The following is a 22,783-nucleotide window of genomic DNA, read 5'->3' as shown; positions in this document are numbered from 1 at the left end:
TGCATAACAATTCACCCCCCAAAGTCAATACTTTGTAGAGCCACCTTTTGCAGCAATTACAGCTGCAAGTCTCTTGGGGTATGTCTCTATAAGTTTGGCACATCTAGCCACTGGGATTTTTGCCCATTCTTCAAGGCAAAACTTCTCCAGCTCCTTCAAATTGGATGGGTTCCGCTGGTGTACAGCAATCTTCAAGTCATACCACAGATTCTCAATTGGATTGAGGTCTGTGCTTTGACTAGGCCATTCCAAGACATTTAAATGTTTCCCCTTAAACCACTCGAATGTTGCTTTAGCAGTATGCTTAGGGTCATTGTCCTGCTGGAAGGGGAACCTCCGTCCCAGTCTCAAATCTCTGGAAGACTGAAACAGGTTTTGTAACGGCTTTCGTTGGTGGAAGGAAAGGAGGACCAAAATGCAGCGTGGTACGTATCCATAATATCGTTTAATCGAGAATGAATACAAAATGAACAAGAGAATAAATGAAAACCAACACAGTCCCGTATGGTGCAAACACTGAAACGGAAAATAACTACCCACAACCCATAGTGGGAAAACAGGCTACCTAAGTATGATTCTCAATCAGAGACAACGATCGACACCCGCCTCTGATTGAGAACCATACTAGGCCAAACACATAGAAATATAACATACAGAACAAAACATAGAAAAACAACATAGAATGCCCACCCCAACTCACGCCCTGACCAAACTAAAATAAAGACATAAAAAAGGAACTAAGGTCAGAACGTGACAGGTTTTCCTCAAGAATTTCCCTGTATTTTGCGCCATCCATAATTTCTTCAATTCTGACCAGTTTCCCAGTTCCTGCCGATGGAAAAACATCCCCACAGCATGATGCTGCCACCAGCATGCTTCACTGGTGTTGGTGTTCTAGGGGTGATGAGGTGTTGGGTTTGAGCCAGACATAGCATTTTCCTTGGTTGCCAAAAAGCTACATTTTAGTCTCATCTGACCAGAGTACATTCTTCCATATGTTTGGGGAGTCTTCCACATGCCTTTTGGCGAACACCAAACTTTTTTTCTTATTTTTTTCTTTAAGCAATGACTTTTTTCTGTCCGCTCTTCCGTAAAGCCCAGCTCTGTGGAGTATACGGCTTAAAGTGGTCCTACGGACAGATACTCCAATCTCCGCTGTGGAGCTTTGCAGCTCCTTCAGTGTTATCTTGGGTCTCTTTGTTGCCTCTCTGATTAATGCCCTCCTTGCCTGGTCCGTGAGTTTTGGTTGGCGGCCGTCTCTTGGCAAGTTTGTTGTGGTTCTTCTTTTCATATTCTCTCCATCTTTTAATAATGAATTTAATGGTACTCCGTGGGATGTTCAAAGTTTCTGATATTTTTTTATAACCCAACCTTGATCTGTACTTCTCCACAACTTTGTCCCTGACCTGTTTGGAGAGCTCCTTGTTCTTCATGGTGCAGCTTGCTTGGTGGTGCCGCTTGCTTAGTGGTGTTGCAGACTCTGGGGCCTTTCAGAACAGGTATATATATACTGAGATCATGTGACACTTAGAATGCACACAGGTGGACTTTATTTAACTAATTATGTGACTTTGAAGGTAATTGGTTGCACCAGATCTTATTTAGGGGCTTCATAGCAAAGGGGGTGAATACATATGCATGCACCACTTTTCCGTTTTCTATATTTTAGAATTCTTTGAAACAAGTTATTTTTCTCATTTCACTTCACCAATTTGGACTATTTTGTGTATGTCCATTAAATGAAATCCAAATAAAATTCCATTCAAATTACAGGTTGTAATGTTACAAAATAGGAAAAACGCCAAGGGGGATGAATACTTTTGCAAGGCACTGTATTATTACTCTGAACCTAAACTCTACAGTACTAACATTTTTTGACATACTATCCCTGGTCTTTTTACCCTGACCCTTTACATTGTATTTGGTCTTTCAGCAAATGACTGAGTGGGACAGTGTAAAGGGTGCGTGCTGGTGGCAGGGAAGTCAGGCGCAGGAGAACGAACTTGGTATAAACGGAGTCGTTTAATAGGTGCTCACAAACTCCGAAATCCAACATATACAAAAATAAGGAAAGTGGGTACAAAACCCGTCACACACCAGAATAATAATAGCACCAATACATACAACAAACAATCACCGACAAGGACATGAGGGGAAACAGAGGGTTAAATACACAACATGTAATTGATGGGATTGGAACCAGGTGTGATGGAAGACAAGACAAAACCAATGGAAAATGAAAAATTGATCAGTGATGGCTAGAAGGTCGGTGACCGCCGAACACCGCCCGAACAAGGAGAGGGACCGACTTCGGCGGAAGTCGTGACAGACAGTTGGATAACTTTGACCTTTGTGTTGGCTTAAAGGGTGACAAGTTATTATCCTGTGTACCAATTAATTGATTGCAGTTGTCAAGCCTATGGCACTTGCAGTAATGACAGTGATAGCCCTTACCTAGTCTGGTCTCTACACTCTGGGCTCTGTAGTCATGGAGAATTGTCATGGTCCATATTTCAGCAGTGAGAGGGTGGTAGTGGCTACCCAGGAGAGAAAGAGTCTCAGAGACTATACCGGAGGAGGAGAACATATCTTATAGATGATGATGAAAGTCTGACAAACCTTAGGAACTAGGACAGATTTCTGAGTTAATAAAACCTTTAGAAAAATATATACACTTAGTGTACAAAACATTAAGGGCACTTGCTATTTCCATGACATAGACTGACCAGGTGAATCCAGGTGATCACTTGTTAAATCCACTTTAATCAGTGTAGATGAAGGGGAGGAGACAGGTTAAAGAAGGATTTTTAAGCCTTGAGACAATTGAGACATGGATTATGTATGTGTGCCATTCAGAGGGTGAATGGGCAAGACAAAATATTTAAGTGCCTTTGAATGGGGTATGGTAGTAGGTGTCAGGAGCACTGTTTTGTGTCAAGAACTGCAATGCTGCTGGGTTTTTCATGCTCAACAGTTTCCCACATGTATCAAGAATGGTCCACCACCCAAATGACATCCAGCCAACTTGACACAACTGTGGGAAGCATTGGAGTCAACATGGGCCAGCATCCCTGTGGAAAGCCTTCAACACCTTGTAGAGTCCATGCCCCAACGAACCGAGGCGGGGTGTTTTGTACACTCAGTTTATACAGTAGAGAGAGTGAGAGAGGCAGCAGGGGGCGCAACAAGTTGTTTTCTTCTCTGTCGTTCCCATGACTTTCATTCTCTCTCTGAGTAGAATTGTGTTTCAGGACACCAGGGATAGAGAGAGCGTGCGTGAGAGAGAGAGAGCGAGAGAGCGAGCGAGAGAGTGAAAATTAACGGAATAATGTCATGTTGACCAGTGACCAGCACGTTTACAGAACGTTTGGATATTTGGAGCGGTTTTAAAATGGATTAAAATGGATTAACTGATTCGGTGGTAGTAACCTGGATTGAACTCTGTCGATAGTTTGGATTATGAGGATAACTGGCGCCACAATTTACCATTGAGAAGCAGCAATACTGCACTGGAGAAAGCAACAAGGTAGAAAACACAAGCACAGTCATCCAAGGTAGGAACAGACCATTTACGTTTTATGAAAGTGTAATAATATAGGCCTAATAATAATCATAATAGCCTAATCGTAATAATATAATACATTAGGAAACATTATAATGCAATTGATTAAATTATTAACATTTTAGTAATTTATCCATAATTATGCTTATAATGTTTTTGTTTGTCGACTAATTTCTCTCAAAGAAAATTCAAATGGTAGCCTACATGTTATGTTTCTCATAAATCGCTAAGGATTTCAGATTTTGAAAGTCTAATTTAATGGCTCGCTACTGCGCGCTCACACTTTAAATCAAAATCCCTCAGCCTGAACGAGAGCCTCCTGCCCCGTCCCTGTCGGTTTTGACAGAATGTCGATCTTTTTGTGCAGGGTGCAGCCAGCTTTCTATTTGTTGATAGCACATATATATACTAGCCTGCAATTGTGATGTTGTTTACCATAACTAAATAATATTTGTAATAGCCCAGCCTCATAATACGTTTTAAAGACGTTTGAAGTAATAGGCATAGCCTACATGTTTTTGGATAAATTAAATTCTAGGCTATTGTGAAAATAAAGTAAATAAATATTGTGAATATTATTTATTTAATGACAATGGAACTTTCCAAACCTCACATGGATGGAATTGCACCAGTGTGAGACAAACAAAACAGACAGGTTTATGTTTAAGTTGAAGTGATCTTTAAACCCCCACATTCATCATACCAAGTGTGGTTTATTTTGAGAGATACATCACAGATGAGTTTTTACTACAAGCACAGTGATAAAAGTGTCACTGCAGTCCAGCCATTTGAAAATGGAGTCCTGTTTCAGTGGGTGGCCACTCATTAGGACCAGGGCAAGGGTCAAGGGTCAACACACATGGTCAAGTGGGCAGAAGCCATGTTCCCCTGAGTCTATGGTCAGGACCTTCAGACAAACTGAGACATTAAAGAGCAGACCTGACACTGCATGTGGTCTTGAGGAGAAGTGTTGTATTAAATATGATATTACTGCTTTATTGCTGTGTTATTAATGTCATTATGTCTGCAAATACAACATATCATTTTTTAGGTACTGTAGCCCTCAAAATCTAGGAGATATGAGGGAACTTTGTATCTGGATTCTGAGGTGAGATATCGCTTGTCACTTACAATCACTCTGGTATACACTGAACAGACTCATCTTAAACATGTTGTATCACAATGCAGCTGCTGATCATGCACTATGCATGACTCAATTTAATAGTTTTGTTTTAATTGTCTCCAATTTTAGATTATAATACTTTTTCTCTGTAAAAAAGCTGTTAAATGTATTATAGCTCAGTATGCTATCTGTCACACACAGAGTTTCCATGCTTCTGCTGCTGCTCAAGACATATCCCCTGGATTGCCAGCTCACTACAGACCACAGGAAGGTCAGTAGAGTGGCTGGGGGCCAGCAGAGGGGAGAAGGGGAGCAGGGAGGGGGTTGTGCTGAGTGGAGGGCACGATATCTGTGTTTTAACGTGTGTGGTCTGTTTGACATCCCCAAGCCCAGGTTGATAGACCTCCCTCGTGTGTTTGCAGCCTGAGAATCAATTTATCACTCGCCTTTATCATCATCTCACGCCAGTTGGCACAGACTCACGGAATCTGAACTGCCAAAGAAGGCATGATCTTGTCTTCCGATCGTAACCCTAGCCAATTAGCACCCTCCAGTTCACAGAGGATGCATATCCTTTCAACTGTACAGGGGAAGTTTATAGTGTCTGCTGCCGTGATGATATTGTTCAACCACAAAGCCATTAAATACAACACTAGTCTATCTCGGCCCATGTAAACATGCAATCAGTCATTGAGGAAGGATGCCCCCCCCCAGGGGAATCCGATCCGGGTGTAAATCTGTTCACTCACAGGAAAGCAGCGGTGAAAATACATTGTCCAACACATAGAGGATCATGCCAGCAGTCAGCAATACATCCCCTTGTAGAGAGAGAGAAAGAGAGGATCAATATTTATAACTGTACTTTGTGGAGAGTGTTGATGGACAGGCTAACTGTCTGACGGGGCATTCCTCTCTGGGAGAGAGTTTGTCTCTGTTGGCCCTTTGCATTTCCAGGAGTCCAGCTGTTTGACCCATGGCTGACCCTGGAGATGACAGTGGAGTAGAGTTACAAAGGCTGCAGCGAGGAGGGGGCCATGGTCTGAGTGATCTCTGAATAGCCCCATGTCGGTGACTGACAGAAGGATAGCTATCTGCCAACTCTCCCTACTATCCCTACCGTTTGGGTATTCTCTTACAGTCTTCTCAACGCCAATGGGAGGCTAAGCCTTTACCATGTGCATGTGTAAGCTCACAGAGGACAGGATGAATGTAGACAAAGTGGCTCTTAAAGAGCTGGATTTCCTTCTTTGCGGCTCCTCAGGCAAAGCTGGCTGGCGCAGGGCAGGGTTGGCTGGCGCAGGGTCCTGAGACAGAGAGTGCAGTGATAGCCACTAAGGCGCTAATACGTCTCTGGCAGCGTTACACAGAGGGCTAGAGTCAACAGAGGGATATGCAGGTAGTCAGTAGGGGATGGGAGAGTAGCAGACAACCTCTAATCAGACAAATCTGGGCTTTATCCGACATGAACAGAAGCTCATCGCATACACAGCGAGGGAGAGAGAAAACCGTTGTTGATAACATGAGGTCATTGTCTCATTGGCTTCAAGTCTTTCATGAATAATGATGTTATTCTTTTTCTTCTCTACTCTGCTCTCAAGTGGTGTCTGTTTCATGTTATCCATGCTGTGGGTGGTGTAGGGCTTTAACTCAGGATGTTCCTGCAGGTTCCTCAAAGGGCAGAGCCCCAGCAGCAGGAGGCTGGAGGAGTGCAGGGTGGGGCCCCAGGCTCCTGGGGCTCCTGGGGGCCTTGGTCCTCCTGCTCCCGCTCCTGTGGGGGAGGGGTTCAGGAACAGAACCGACCCTGCCTACCCTCCCACACCCCCTCCATGGGTGCTGTTGCCTACCCCTCCAGGCCGGATGGCCACCACCTCAACCAGAACCCAGGCCATGTAGTGTCTGCCCTAAGACCCACTGTCCCGCTGCACCGCACCAACCCTGGGAGACCCCCACCCTCCAACAGCAACACCAGCTTGGCCAGCCGAGGGGAGCTGAGGGACCAGCAGAGAGACAGAGAGGCCAATGCTGGACGCAGGTACAGTATCTATCACACCATACAGACAAGGGCCTGTCTGTCTTTCAGTCTGACCTGTGTTTAATGTCCTGCATGCTGAGCAGCCCAGTCTAAAAGTGTCTCTTTGGAGCTCCAGCTCACCCCATGGTCCATTGGACTCACCTCCAGTGTAAAGCTATTCTTTTATGGATGGAGTCAATGGCTCGGCTTGTGCTTGGCGGGTTTGTGGCCTCCTTCCTGTGAGCTCGAGTTAAAAAGCTTTTAAATAAATAGAGCTGACAGTTGAGTAATGGGGGGTTGTTGACGTAGGAATCCAAGTCTCCAGACAAAAGCGCTCTCCGCTCGGCGCTTGTTTGCTGACACTAATATCCATCCGCTTCTCAGAAGTAATTTGCACCTGTGATGTGTATCTTTGACATTTTGTTTGACAGTCTTTGATAGTCTAGTCAACACATTTTGAATGTAAACAAGTGCCGTAAGTGGAGGCTATTTAGCACAGACAATTGTTTTTACCCGTGTGTGTGTGTGTGTGTGTGTGTGTGTGTGTGTGTGTGTGTGTGTGTGTGTGTGTGTGTGTGTGTGTGTGTGTGTGTGTGTGTGTGTGTGTGTGTGTGTGTGTGTGTGTGTGTGTGTGTGTGTGTGTGTGTGTGTCTGTTTTCAGGAGGGGCAGTGACAGTCCCATCATTCCAGGGAAGTATGGCTATGGGAGGAGGCCTTACGTTGTGTCTCTCCAGACAGACACAGGCCAGACGTCTGGGATAGAGACAGGGGCTGGTCGCTCCCACAGACAGAGACGCTCCTCGCTCTCTGACCCCAGCCCGTCAGCCACCAGGCACGGAGGCCACAGGCCAAACCCCTACCGTCCGCCCTACAACAACCCCCATCTCCACAGCTACAGCCCAGTCCATCACCAGCCCCCAGCCCCCCAACCCAGGTCTAACCCTAACCTAGCCTCCCCTCCCAGGGCTAACTCTAACCCTAACCCAGCCTCCCAGCCCAGGGCTAACCCTAACTCTAACTCTAACCCTAACCCTAACCCAGCCTCCCCTCCCAGGGCTAACCATAACTCTAACTCTAACCCTAACCCAGCCTCCCCTCCCAGGGCTAACCCTAACCCAGCCTCCCCTCCCAGGGCTAACCCTAACCCAGCCTCCCAGCCCAGGGCTAACCCTAACTCTAACTCTAACTCTAACCCTAACCCAGCCTCCCCTCCCAGGGCTAACCCTAACCCAGCCTCCCAGCCCAGGGCTAACCCTAACTCTAACTCTAACTCTAACCCTAACCCAGCCTCCCCTCCCAGGGCTAACCATAACTCTAACTCTAACCCTAACCCAGCCTCCCAGCCCAGGTCTAACCCTAACCCAGCCTCCCCTCCCAGGGCTAACCATAATCCAGCCTCCCAGCCCAGGGCTAACCCTAACTCTAACCCGAAACCAGCCTCCCAGCCCAGGGCTAACCCTAACTCTAACTCTAACTCTAACCCTAACCCAGCCTCCCCTCCCAGGGCTAACCATAACTCTAACTCTAACCCTAACCCAGCCTCCCAGCCCAGGTCTAACCCTAACCCAGCCTCCCCTCCCAGGGCTAACCATAATCCAGCCTCCCAGCCCAGGGCTAACCCTAACTCTAACCCTAACCCAGCCCCCCAGCACAGGTCTAGCCCTAATCCAGCCCCCCAGCCCAGGTCTAACCCACCCTGGTCCTCCTCACTCTACCAGTCCAGCCAGAGGCACCAACCTAGGCAGGAGCAGCAGCACTCATCCAGCCAGGCCTCAGCAGCTCAGCAACCCTTTGGACGGCCCTACAACCCCATGCCCACCTCCTCCTGTGTGGGAGAGCACAACCAGTACAAGATTTGCAACAACAACGTAAGAACGATGAGCCATCACTTATGATAATTTATGAATTAATCCCTCACTGTAACCCACAGCTAAACAGCTAAATCAATCACGAAGGGTAAAACATGGAGGTTATTAAGGAAGATGAGGTCTGACAAGACAGATATAGTGGAGATTTTACGATGGTTGACTTTGCTAGGCAGCGATTGTAAAGACTGGAATTTACCTTGGGGGAGAATGTGGCCATTTCTGGACATAGTAGGCCGGGGGATACATATTCACTCTCTATCTGTCTATATGTCTGTCCAGGCCTGTCCTCCAGCCAGTAGACACATCAGAGCGGTGCAGTGTTCTTCCTACAACAGCTATCCCTTCATGGGTCGACTGTACGAGTGGGAGCCTTTCAATGAAGGTATGGGTGGGTCTCGTCATGTTTTTCATATTACCTTGGTGTTGGACAATATTATCCAAGGTGTGAGGTGATGTAAGCGCCAAAGTATGTCACCTGTCTCGGCCATTTTGATGAATGTCCTGAGCTGCCAGATGTTGTTTAGCTGTTTGGAGATCTAGGTGTCTTAAGTATCCAAGCAACAGTCAAAACACCTCAAGGATAGACAATTACTTTTAGGATACTGATTAACATGTTGTGTTTTTCTTCTCTCTGTTGGAGTGAATGGCATTTACTGCAGACGTATGACTAGATTAAAGCTCAAATAACTTCACTTTAGTTGATGAGGACAAGTCAAGTTTGCTTGATACCTATCTCAAACACATGAACATGCAATTACAACACTTTTAGCAATAGCTGTCCTTGTAAACCTCATGAGCTAATGCACAAAACATCTGAGTGAAGTCCAAGTGCAGGTGGATTACAAACCTGACGTTACATTCACCCCACTGCCTGCCAACTCCCAGTGGTTTCCAGGCCTGGAGGGCATCTGCCTCCCTCCCACACAAGAGACACCACCCAGAGATCTGTGATTCTAATTAGCACTAATGGATCACCAGAGAGGAGCAAATAACCTGTTAACTTCCCTTGATCCCTTGGATTTATTAAGAATTTGGTTAGCTTTCCTTGAATCCCTCGTTGTTGCTTGACATTACCTTTCACCACACAGCATTACTGTAGAAGGAACACTGCAAACATTGATTTACTCATCACTTGTAATCACAGGATAATTGTGAGGACGTGCCAGGATTTAGTCCACTCCTCGCATCAGTTGCTAGATGGCAGCATGGCTCAATGGAAGAAAACAACTCTTTACTGCACTACATCACAATTCTAATGTAGCAGTCTACCCAGCTTGTCCACCTACATTGAACAATGTACATTTACAGCCCTGCCAGGCACCCTACCAGAGAGAGATAATGTTTTGTACTCATAAATCATATCAAATCATTCATTTCTGTGTCTCCTCTGTCACAGTTTCAGGGGACCAGCGTTGTGAGCTCAACTGTCGTGCGATCGGTTTCCGCTTCTACGTGCGTCAGTCGGATAGGGTCATCGATGGGACGCCGTGCGGCCAGAACGAGACTTTCATCTGTGTGGCAGGGAGGTGTCAGGTAGGACACTTAACTCATTTACCAGTGGCCTGGCCAGGCCTGTGGACTCCTGCCAAACCACTCGGAATAGAACAGAACAGTGACAGGATGGATGGAATCAGAGGAAAGAAAAGCGTAATTCATTGAGATGAAATGTTGACAACATTCCACAAAACCTTCAAACACGAGAAAACACGGTCCCAAAAGAGTTCTCAAGATCAACTGCATCCAAATGCAAGATACAGTACATTTTATTAAAGACATTTAATCAATTATACATAACCAGCAGAGGGCAGCAGAGTATAACACTGTTATCTGTCCATAAGGAGTGAAACAGAGGTCAGCTTGGGGTGACTGGGTGTCCAGGATCTGGGATCTCAATGAAGGATTATGATGGACATATTTGTTCCTTTGACTTGATTTTTTATATGCATCTCTGAAACACACCTGTGGCCAGAACTTGGAAAGACAACAGTCCCTGTGTAAACCTGTGCTATTGACTGACTGTGTCCAGTGTGCAGCTGGATACGTTTTACCTCTTATTTCATCAGGATTGAACTCTTAGAGATGTTTTTCCAATATGATTTTAAGCCATAATTCTGAGTGAACCCTTTCCAAGTTGCGCTCTAGGAACTCGTGCTTGCCTCTGAGTCTCCCTTCAACTCAATTTGCTGCGCTCTCAACCACATTTCCCCCCCCATGGAGATCTTTACTATATTAAGATTTAATCAAGATAAAGAGTCCCTCTGATCTCATATTAGCTTTTAGTAATTTCCACTTTTAATACCAGTGAAATTGTGATTTATCACAGGGGCCAGCGTTTTCACCAGACCTTCAGCCCTCCAGCCGATAGATCTCTGGGCAGTGTGGTGACTAGCTGACCCCATGGAGGGAGTGGTCTGCTTTTATGTGGCCGTGGTGGGATCTCACTCAGTATTCATGCAGCTGGTCTGTGGTATGCGGGTGTGGTATGGACTGCAGTGTGCACTGTACTGTACTCTACTCTACTGTACTGTAGCTTATACTGCTGTGGTCTGTGGGTGTGGTATGAACTGCAGTATGTACTGTACTCTACTCTATGTGTATGGGGCCTTTTTGGCTCTCTGTCTCTAATACCCTGCAGTTGCCCAGTAGGTTTACTTGTGTATAACACGGTCCATCTCTGTCCAAGGCGGACCCTGGATTTGAACCGACGCCAACACCACTTACCCAGAAAGCCTAGGCATTTCCGACAGTGCTTTAGCATTTCCGACAGTAACTTCGCCATCTGCTACACATTGTGAGCTAAACCAACCAGGTACCATTCTGTACTCTCTCTCTCTCCCTACTAGGGAACGTATTGAGGCCTGATTTCGGTGTATACTCACCTAGGGAATATATTCAGCAGGTCAGGGCACATCCCATAGTAGCAGTGAGATGCTGTCATAAATTATATTGAGGAGACCAAAGTAGACTGATGACATAGACACAGAAACATCTGCTTTTCCTGCCTTGGCCCTTTTTGCTTGCGTACAATAAAATCACATCTCCTACTGTAGCTGTAACCAAAGGCTCTGTTTATTCTGCCCTCTGTGTGGAGCTGGAGTCAGTTTGCAGCAGGCATCTCTTTACTTTGTATGGTTAAACTTTGACTTTGTTATTTCGCAAGGTGTCTGCAGAGGCTTATGGCTGCATTCTCTTTGAGCTCAATCAGATTTAGCCTATAGATATGTTGCATAGAGTAGAGCTCAGGTCTGTTTCTGCCTTGTCTGTTTCCTGTGGTCCTGCTCTACAGGAAGCAGACCTGTCCTGCACTGTGTGCTGAACTCTGTGTTGCTGTGTTTTATAAGCTCAGGGAGTGTGTGAGTGTGTGCGGATGGGGGTGATTTTCAAGTGTGATGAGAGGTTGTGCTGGAGCGAGTAATGCAGGAGTATGTGTGTTTATTTATGTGTACCACACACACCAATAGATAAGTAGAGTTTCCCACTGCAGATCCTGGAGAGCTTGGCATCCTGCCCACTCATACCCCTATAGCGCTACAGTCCTAAATACACACTGTAGACACAGACAGGTTTGACCTAAATTAGGCTCAGTGACAATCCCTGTATTATTGCAGTAGATAATTTGTTCTCAATGATTTACCTGGCTAAATACAGGTTGAATAAATAAATATTGATCCCCTACTCTTTCTATTAGTCGGGCTAAACACATGCCTATTGTGTGGTCCATCCCTGATCAATATGATAAACAACCTAGCTCTCAATCTGACCTCTGACCTAAGGTGTCCCTGCATGCCTCTTGCTCATGTTTCTGACCCACTTTGATGATATATCAGTCAGACTTTATAGCTCAGTAAACACGGTGACATTTCCTTTAGGTCCATGTCTCAGAGCTCATACTGTTAGTCAGGCAGTGAGTTGAGTATCAGAATATTAGAGAATGTCAGAAAAACTGAACATCTTCTTTTTCAAAATGGCCCTAGATAGTTGAAAAAAGGATTTGGCAGATATCCAGTAGTCATAGGTTAAAAATGTCAGTAAGCCTGCTTGTATTAGTCTCTATTAAGTCCCTGTGCTTACTGTGAGACAGGCAGGCTGCAAGCTGAATGTAGGAGAGTTTAGCTGGCTAAACACTTGGTCTGCTCTGTAGTCTCTTTGTGCTCAGTCTTGCTTTGTATTAAGATTGGTCTTCCTACAGCTGTGATGCCTTGGCTCCAATGAGCCGCCCCAGGGCTGTGGAACTGGGTTATATGCAATGCACTCTTGGTTAAAAAGCTCAACATAACTGTGGAATTGCACTACACACTTGATTAGATAGCTCAACATAAACGGTGAAATGAATGACATTGAATGACTCTTGGCATGTGGCCCACTGTGATCTCCTAAGGCTCGTAAGAAAATTAACGGAATGGTGCCAGGTTTCATAGCAGCACTACAACCATCCGGCATGGAGGTATTCTCAGAGCTAGAGAGGCGTCTATCTCTGTCAGTGAGAGAGTAGTAAACCATATTCTACTATCACAGTCCCGTTACAGTCCCGTTAGCTCAGTTGGTAGAGCATGGCGCCAGGATGGTGGGTTTGATTCCTGGGGCCACCCATACATAACATTGTATGCACGCATGACTGTAAGTCACATACAGTGGGCTCCAAAATTACTGGCACCCCTGACTGGCAATGCACAAACAATACTTAAAAAAGTATCATTATAGAGATAAACTCAAAATACCAATGTGAGAAATACTGTACTTTATTAATGTTTCAATGGAACCCACCAAAATCATTTATTGATTTAATAAAAAATCAATGTCCTCCAAATCAAGGTTTCACAATTAATGGCACCCTTAAAGACAATTATAAATCACATCTACCAAAATTAAACCAGGAATTAAATTCCACTTATTTAAGTTTATCTAAGTCTTAAGGAACTATATTGAGCCATTACATCACTTCCTGTCTCATTAGGGTATAAAAATGAGGTAACACGCATGCAATATCCCTTTGTCATCCAACACCATGAAGAAAACAAAATAACTGGCAGTTCAAAAGAGACAGATGGTCGTAGACCATCATAAATCTGGTAATGGCTACAAGAACATCCACAAAAGATTGAATATACCACTGAGCACTGTCAGGGCAATTATTACATTCAAAAGATATGGAACAGTTGAAAACCTCACGGGTAGAGGATACAAATGCATTTTGCCCCTCAGGATAGGGAGGAGGATGGTGAGAGAAGCAACAAAATCACCAAGAATCACTGTGAAAGAATTGCAGGCCTTGGTGGCGTCTTGGAGTCACCAAGTTTCAAAAAGCACTATCAGACGTCACCTCCACAACCACAGGCTCTTTGGAAGGGTTGACAGAAGAAAGCCCTTTCTGACCCCAAGACACAGACGCAAGCGCTTGGAGTTTGCCAAACATAATTTAAATTATGACTGGAAGAAGGTGCTCTGGTCAGATGAGACCAAAATGTATCGTTTTGGTCAGATACAGCACCGGCATGTTTGGCGTCGAAACAGAGATGCGTACAAGGAGAGGCACCTCATACCCACGGTGAAATATGGTGGTGGGTCAGTGATGTTTTGGGGCTGTTTTAATTCCAGAGGTCCAGGGGCACTGGTTAAGATTGATGGCATAATGAATTCTACCAAGTATCAGGCAATTTTGGCTGACAATCTGGTTGCCTCTGCCAGAAGGCTGGGACTTGGCCGTAGGTAGACTTTCCAACAAGACAATGACCCAAAACATACCTCAAGATCCACACAGAAATGGTTCTGTGACAACAAAATCAATGTTCTGCCATGGCCATCTCAGTCGCCGGACCTCAATACAATCGAAAACCTGTGTGCTGAGTTGAAGAGGGCAGTTGATAAGCGTAAACCCAAGAATGTGAAGGATCTTGAAAGGATCTGCTTAGAGGAATGGTCCAAAATCCCTTCAAATGTGTTCCTTAACCTTGTCAAACATTACAGGAAAAGACTCCATGCTGTTATCCTTGCCAGAGTACTAAATGAGGAGTGCCAATAATTATGAAACTTTGATTTTGGTGAAATTTATTTTGTATTAAATAGTTGTATGATTTTGTTTGGTTCCATTGAAGCATTAATAAAGTACAGTATTTCTCACATGTTGGTATTTTGAGTTTATCTCTATAATTATATTGTTTATATTTTTTAAAGTATTGTTTGTGCATTGCCAGTCAGGAGTGGCAGTAATTTTGGAGCCCTCAGTACATTACTTTAGCAGACTTAGAACACTGCTAAGTTCTTCTCTCTACACAGGTGCTTTAGTTGATGCTTTCCATGGGATGCCTTAAGTTCCACGGGGCTCACACACATCTCACTCAGATCCATGGGACACATCCTCAAATCCACCCTACTTGTCTAATGGCTTTTTGTTACTGGACACGGTATCCATATGCTACTGTCTACTCTGGTTGAGTTGATGTGGTATTTCTACGTAGAGGAAAATCTTACATAGGGTGTAGGAATATCTCTATAGGTATTGTAAAGTGACAAATTAGTTATTTGGGGTCTTTGATATGAGGAAGCAAAGTGTAAGCAAAGAACAGAGAGTATGAGCTGGAAGCTGCTCTTTTGATCAGCATTACTACTAAAGATGGCAGCTGAAAAACTTTGTGGCTTCTTATATGGCTTCCTGTATTTTCCTTGAAACAGAAAAATTTGGTCAGAACTGTTTGAACTTGTCATGATCCTCTGCGCATGTGCTACTGACTCTACCTACCAAGAAATGTGTTATTTCAGGTGCTGTTTCTCCCCTCTGTATAACACAAAGAGGAAAAGCCTGTCCTCTGTAGAGGACTGTTACATTTTCCTACTTATATTATAGTCAGGATATCTCTACTTGTTAACAGATTTATGTCTTCATAAAGAGCCTTCATCATGAGTGAGTACAACAGTATTAGTGTAGTGTGCACTGTAAACTGTGTTTGACCGATGCATAGAGGCTAAACGAGGCCTCTTTAGGATACCCCTTTGTCTCTTAACAGTGGAAAGACTGAGCCCTACCTATGAATCATGAGCTTAATGTGAAAGGCTTGGACCTTGTCACTGAATACGGTGCGCCTCATACACGATCCAGGTTTTACGCTGAAAGAAGGAAAACCCAGATTTGAGCCATAGAAAACGTTGAATGTGGTTACACATTTCAGATGGATGCTAAAATAAAGCTGCTTTTATGGCTGGAATTCCATTGAGCTGCTCTTTCTCTTTATATGCCAAGGATAGGCACTTGTGTGTGTATTTTTGAAGGGCAATCTCTGACCACACACTTCTCTGCTGGCGGGTGATGGTGGGGCTGAAGATCCACCTCAATAGCTGGAGGGTGTGTTCTGAGTGCTCTGTGGATAATTAGGAGATAAAGCTTTTACCACATCTACCGTAACAGTAACTTAATGAACCCCCCCCCCCCTCCAAATCCTCAACATCCACTGATGGTCATTCTGGTCAATACTTTCGCATGCGTTATACCTCTCTTTTTATTTGACATTTGCTGTGTTTTTATTGAACACTGAGGATAGAGTGCTAGCCTAGGCCCTATACCCTTTACATAACAGATGGCCCTTCTGTTCCTTCCTTTAAACTGTCTTCACACCAGTTAAAGAAACATTTCCCTGTGAATGTATTCAATAGTACCATATGGTTTCGTATGGTTTCAAGCAACAAGAGTATAAGGGTAAAATGACCTCTTAAAGGCTGAAAATAGTGTGGTTTCAGCATGTAGGCTAACACAGGTCCCTGTTCTGACATGGTAAAACCATAGACTCCTACTACTGTAATTCAGCGGTCTCTTCCCCAGAGCCTTGTCTTGGCTGTCGAAGTCAGCTCTGCTGATCCAGGTCCTCCACTGGTGTCTTTGCCAGTGCTCTGTCTCTGTTCCATATCTCACTTTCATTATGTGTGTGAGGCCAGATTGTGTGTCTGTGTGAGTCTATGGGTCCGCCCTGCCCTGGGTCCTGGGTCCTGGGTCAGGAGCTTGGCTGCCTGGCCGTTGCAGTGGCTCCCTCTCCTCTCCTCCCCAGTGCTGCTGTGGCTGGCCTGCATCCCTCTCTGCCAGGCTCACCCTAACACAGCCAAGCCTCCCATCGCTCCCTGCAAAAACTCCTCCGCCGACCAACAGACAGCTGCATCTGTTTTAGGCATTCCCCGCGCGGGAAGCGACTGACTTGTTAAAATGGGGATGAGAGGTTCTGAAATACGGCTGGCACAGACTGGTGAAGAGATCACAACCATGCCTCTCTCACGGCAGGCCCCAGCTACAGGCCCCAGCTACAGGCCCCAGCTACAGGCCCCAGCTACAGGCCCCAGCTACAGGCCCCAGCTACAGGCCCCAGCTACAGGCCCCAGCATGTTATCCACCATTTTCTGGGTATGAAGAGGCACTTTAGTCAAAAGAGCCAGGGCTTACATTTACATTTTAGTCATTTAGCAGATGCTTTAATCCAGTTTGTGCATTCATCTTAAGATAGCTAGGTGGGACAACCAAATCTCAGTCATAGTAACTACATATTTCCTCAATAAAGTAGCTATCAGCAAAGTCAGAGCTAGTAAGGGGGGGAAAAAGTCAAGTGCGAGAGTTAGTTCATAAAAGGCTTTTTTAATGTATAAATATATATATACACTGCTCAAAAAAATAAAGGGAACACTTAAACAACACAATGTAACTCCAAGTCAATCACACTTCTGTGAAATCAAACTGTCCACTTAGGAAGCAACACTGATTGACAATAAATTTCACATGCTGTTGTGCAAATGGAATAGACAAAAGGTGGAAATTATAGGCAATTAGCAAGACATCCCCAATAAAGGAGTGGTTCTGCAGGTGGTGACCACAGACCACTTCTCAGTTACTATGCTTCCTGGCTGATGTTTTGGTCACTTTTGAATGCTGGCGGTGCTTTCACTCTAGTGGTAGCATGAGACGGAGTCTACAACCCACACAAGTGGCTCAGGTAGTGCAGCTCATCCAGGATGGCACATCAATGCGAGCTGTGGCAAGAAGGTTTGCTGTGTCTGTCAGCGTAGTGTCCAGAGCATGGAGGCGCTACCAGGAGACAGGCCAGTACATCAGGAGACGTGGATGAGGCCGTAGGAGGGCAACAACCCAGCAGCAGGACCGCTACCTCCGCCTTTGTGCAAGGAGGAGCAGGTGGAGCACTGCCAGAGCCCTGCAAAATGACCTCCAGCAGGCCACAAATGTGCATGTGTCTGCTCAAACGGTCAGAAACAGACTCCATGAGGGTGGTATGAGGGCCCGACGTCCACAGGTGGGGGTTGTGCTTACAGCCCAACACCGTGCAGGACGTTTGGCATTTGCCAGAGAACACCAAGATTGGCAAATTCGCCACTGGCGCCCTGTGCTCTTCACAGATGAAAGCAGGTTCACACTGAGCACATGAGCACATGTGACAGACGTGACCGAGTCTGGAGACGCCGTGGAGAACGTTCTGCTGCCTGCAACATCCTCCAGCATGACCGGTTTGGCGGTGGGTCAGTCATGGTGTGGGGTGGCATTTCTTTGGGGGGCCGCACAGCCCTCCATGTGCTCGCCAGAGGTAGCCTGACTGCCATTAGGTACCGAGATGAGATCCTCAGACCCCTTGTGAGACCATATGCTGGTGCGGTTGGCCCTGGGTTCCTCCTAATGCAAGACAATGCTAGACCTCATGTGGCTGGAGTGTGTCAGCAGTTCCTGCAAGAGGAAGGCATTGATGCTATGGACTGGCCCGCCCGTTCCCCAGACCTGAATCCAATTGAGCACATCTGGGACATCATGTCTCGCTCCATCCACCAACGCCACGTTGCACCACAGACTGTCCAGGAGTTGGCGGATGCTTTAGTCCAGGTCTGGGAGGAGATCCCTCAGAAGACCATCCGCCACCTCATCAGGAGCATGCCCAGGCGTTGTAGGGAGGTCATACAGGCACGTGGAGGCCACACACACTACTGAGCCTCATTTTGACTTGTTTTAAGGACATTACATCAAAGTTGGATCAGCCTGTAGTGTGGTTTTCCACTTTAATTTTGAGTGTGACTCCAAATCCAGACCTCCATGGGTTGATAAATTTGATTTACATTGATCATTTTTGTGTGATTTTGTTGTCAGCACATTCAACTATGTAAAGAAAAAAGTATTTAATAAGAATATTTCATTCATTCAGATCTAGGATGTGTTATTTTAGTGTTCCCTTTATTTTTTTGAGCAGTGTATATAAATATATATATATATTATTTACAAAAATTGAGGAGGGGTGCAAGTGGGGGTACTGTGGAATTCTTTAAAATACTCTTTGAAGAGGTAGGGTTTCAGATGTTTTCGGAAGATGGGTAGGGACTCTGCTGTCCTAGCTTCAGGGGGAAGCTGGTTCCACCATTGGGGTGCCAGGACAGAGAAGAGCTTGGACTGGGCTGAGGGGGAGCTGCCCTGCCCTCTCGTAGGGGAGGGAAGGCCAAGAGACCAGAGGTGGCAGAACAGATTGCTTGGGTTGTAGAGTTTGAGCATAGCCTGAAGGTAGGAAGAGGCAGTTCCTCTTGCTGCTCCGTAGGCAAGTACCATTGTCTTATAGTAGATGCGAGCTTTGACTGGAAGCCAGAAGCGGGGTAATATGGGATAATTTAGGAAGGCGGGCTGCAGCGTTTTGGACAAGTTTCAGGCGTTTGATAGCACAAGTGGGGAGACCAACCAACAGCGAGTTGCAGTAGTCCAGATGGCCTGGATTAGGACCTGCGCCACTTCCTGTGTGAGGTAGGGTCGTACTCTACGGATGTTTTAGAGCATGAACCTGCAGGTGCTAGTCACTGCTTTGATGTTTGCAGAGAACGACACAGTGTCGTCCAGGGTCACGCCAAGGTTCTTTGAGCTCTGGGAGGGGGACACCGTGGCGTTGTCAACTGTATTGGAGAGGTCTTTGAGTGGGCAGGCCTTCCCCAGGAGGAAGAGCAGCTCTGTCTTGTTGAGCTTGTGGTGGTGGGCTGACATCCAAGCTAAGATATCTGCCAGGCACGCAGAGATGCGTGTCTCCACCTGGGTGTCAGAAATGGGGAAGGAGAAAAGTCATTGAGTGTCACCCACATAGCAATGATAGGAGAGACCATGTCAGGATATGACAGAGTCAAGTGACTTGATGTACAGAGAGAAGAGGAAGGGGTCTAGAACCGAGCCCTGGGGGACACCAGTAGTGAGAATACGTGGTGCAGACACAGATTCTCTCCACGTCACCTACCTGTTAGGTAGGATGCAATCAAAGAGTGTGCAGAGCCTGAGACGCCCAGCCCTGAGAGGGTGGAGAGGAGGATCTGATTGTTCACGGTGTCGAAGGCAGCGGATAGATCTAAGAGAATGAGAACAGAGGAGAGAGAGTCAGCTTTGGCAGTGCAGAGAGCCTTTGTGACACAGAGAAGAGCAGTCTCGGTTGAGTGACCCGTCTTGAAGCCTGACTGGTTAGGGTCAAGAAGATCGTTCTGAGAGAGCGAGAGAGATAGTCAGAGACAGCACACCCAAGTGTTTTGGAAAGAAAAGAAAGAAGAGATACCGGTCTGTAGTTTTTGACGTCAGAGGAGTCGAGTGTTGGTTTCTTTAGGATGGGAGCGACTCAGGTCATTTTGAAGTCAGAGAGGACGCAGCCAGTTGTTAGGGATGAGTTGATGATGGAAGTGAGGAATGGGAGAAGGCCTCCAGAGATGGTCTGGAGAAAGGAGGAGGGGATCGGGTCGAGCGGGCAAGTTGTCGGGCGGCCGGACCTTACTAGTTGCAGGATTTCATCTGGAGAGAGAGAGTAGAAAGATGTCAAGGCGTAGGTTAGTTCTGTGTGGTACCAGTGGACTCAATAGGCTAAGAGAATGAGGAGCTGATTTTGTCAACCTGGAGGTGGTGGAAGATTAAGGAGGGAGGAGAAGGTGGAAAAGAGTTTCCTAGGGTTCGAGGCAGAAGCTTGAAATTTAGAGCGATAGAAAGTGTCTTTAGCAACGGATACAGAGGAAGAGAAGATAGAAAGGAGGGAGTGAAAGGATGATAGGTCCTCCATTTTCACTCAGCTACCCGCAGCCCTGTTCTATAATCTGGCGAAGAGTCACGGAGCAGGAGAGTAGGACCGAGCCGGCCGGGAGGAAAGGGGACAGTGCGAGTCATAGGATGTGGAAAGGGAGGAGAGTACGGTCAAATATGCAGAATCAGGAGACAGGAGGGAGAAGGATTTAGCTGAAGGGAGAGATGATAGAAGAGGAGAGAATAGTGGGAGAGAGAGAGTGAAGATTGCGAGGGCACATTACCATTTGGATAGGGGCTAAGTGGCTAGGGTTGGGGAGAGGGCGACAGAAAAGGAAACAAAGTAGTGATCAGAGACCTGGAGGGGGGTTGCAGTGAGATTAGTAGGTGAACAGCCTCTAGTAAAGATGAGGTCAAGCATATTCCCTGCCTTGTGAATGGGAGGCGACTGGAAAAAGGTAAGGTCAAAAGAGGAGAAGAGAGTTGGAAAGAAATTAATCGAAAGGCAGACATCGGGAGGTTGAAGTCACCAGATACGAAGAGTGGTGAACCATCCTCAGGAAATTAGCTTATCAAGGTGTCAAGCTCATTGAGGAACTCTCCAAAGGTATCTGGTGGGTGATAGATAACAACAATGTTGAGCTTGAGTGGACTAGTGACAGTGACAGCATGAATTCAAATGAGGAGATGAACAGGTGAGAGAGAAAATCTCCATTTAGGAGAAATTAGTAGCCATGTGCCACCACCGCCAGATGCTCTTGGACTATGAGAGAAAATGTAGTCCGATGAAGATCACTCTCTGGAGTGATCCAAGTCTCCATCAGGGCCAAAAAGTCAAGGGACTGAAGGGCATCATAGGCTGAGATGAACTTGCCGTTCTTGACCGCAGATTGGCAGTTCCAGCCGGTGCCAAAGACCAGGAATTCCACATTTACATTTTAGTCATTTAGCAGACGCTCTTATCCAGAGCGACTTACAGTAGAGTGCATACATTTTATTACATTTTTTACATACTGAGACAAGGATATCCCTACCGGCCAAACCCTCCCTAACCCGGACGACGCTATGCCAATTGTGCGTCGCCCCACGGACCTCCCGGTTGCGGCCGGCTGCGACAGAGCCTGGGCGCGAACCCAGCCCAGCCTGGGCGCGAACCCAGAGACTCTGGTGGCGCAGCTAGTACTGCGATGCAGTGCCCTAGACCACTGCGCCACCCGGGAGGCCACATGGGTTGTGCGCGCAGGATACACTAAATTAGAAGGGTTGCAGCCAAGGGGTGTGGAGCATCTGTAAAGCCTACAGGGAGAGGAGCGAACAGGTAAAGAAAACACACACATAGTTGACAAATTAAGAGCAAAAGGAGATCATCTGAAAATAACTAGGTAAGATACTCAAGTGAGCCTAGTGGTGTGGATCCTTCCTCTCTTTCCTTTCTCAAATAACTCGGCAGAACAACTCTGCAGAACCGTCTTTGTTACGGGGACGGCTTTAGTTTTGCAACGAGACCGCCTCTGACACGTCGCTTACAGCTGCCGCTGAGAAAACAGGGGAGACGGAAGTACTAATTGCTAATTTCCTTGCAAAGGTGAAGAGCACATCTCTCTGTACTAATTGCTGATTGCCTAGGAAATGAGAAACCACTCCCCCTCTAATATAGCCACTGATTATCCAAACAACAACAGTCACAAATTGCCCTGCCCCTCAATTCTGATTGATCTGTCAACAATCATCTGCAAGTTATGAGCAGTCAGCAGTTCACACACTAAGTAGGCTACTGGGAAGACAGGCAGCACTTAAAGTAGATGGCCCTAGATAGGAAAAAGACAGTACTAGACAACAGCAGATAAAGACACAAATTATACTTATCACTCCTGGAGATATCAGGAGTCCTCTAGTTATAGAATGAAGCATATTGAGAGGGAGCCTGAGAAGCTGGCTATATACTCAGAAAAGAGGTGAAATCACTCCCCCCTCCAATACAGTCACTGATTACCAAAACAACAACAGTCAGTGATTGGGTGAGTTAGTATATGTGCTGTAAATAATTCCCAATAGGACAGACAACATGTGTGAATCAGTGAAATACAGCAGGTAGCTTGTTCTTTCACTGTAGAATGCCATGCATGTTAAAGTAGAGGTGTTACTGGACAGTATATGGTTTAGGCCAGCCAGATGAGAAGGAGATGATAGTTGAAGGGGCGAAACCTAACTTCCACTTAAATCA

At 46.0% G+C, this 22,783-nt stretch overlaps 1 protein-coding gene across 1 annotated transcript in view; it reads left to right on the top strand.

The window, feature by feature from the left end:
• Positions 1 to 6,337: 6,337 nt before the first annotated feature.
• The window catches only part of LOC120024797 (thrombospondin type-1 domain-containing protein 4-like), a 53,182-nt gene continuing 36,736 nt past the window's right edge, over positions 6,338 to 22,783 (top strand). Inside the window, exons 1-4 of the mRNA XM_038969125.1 lie at positions 6,338 to 6,717; positions 7,358 to 8,564; positions 8,844 to 8,946; positions 9,961 to 10,097. Of these exons, the coding sequence (XP_038825053.1) occupies positions 6,338 to 6,717; positions 7,358 to 8,564; positions 8,844 to 8,946; positions 9,961 to 10,097 (1,827 nt within the window). The remainder of the gene's footprint in view (positions 6,718 to 7,357; positions 8,565 to 8,843; positions 8,947 to 9,960; positions 10,098 to 22,783) is intronic.

The sequence above is a fragment of the Salvelinus namaycush genome, chromosome 30 (genome assembly GCF_016432855.1).
Source record: "Salvelinus namaycush isolate Seneca chromosome 30, SaNama_1.0, whole genome shotgun sequence".
NCBI classification, from domain to species: Eukaryota; Metazoa; Chordata; class Actinopteri; order Salmoniformes; family Salmonidae; genus Salvelinus; species Salvelinus namaycush.
The sequence above is the reverse complement of the archived record's forward strand: the minus strand, read 5'-3'. Positions and strand labels throughout refer to the sequence as shown.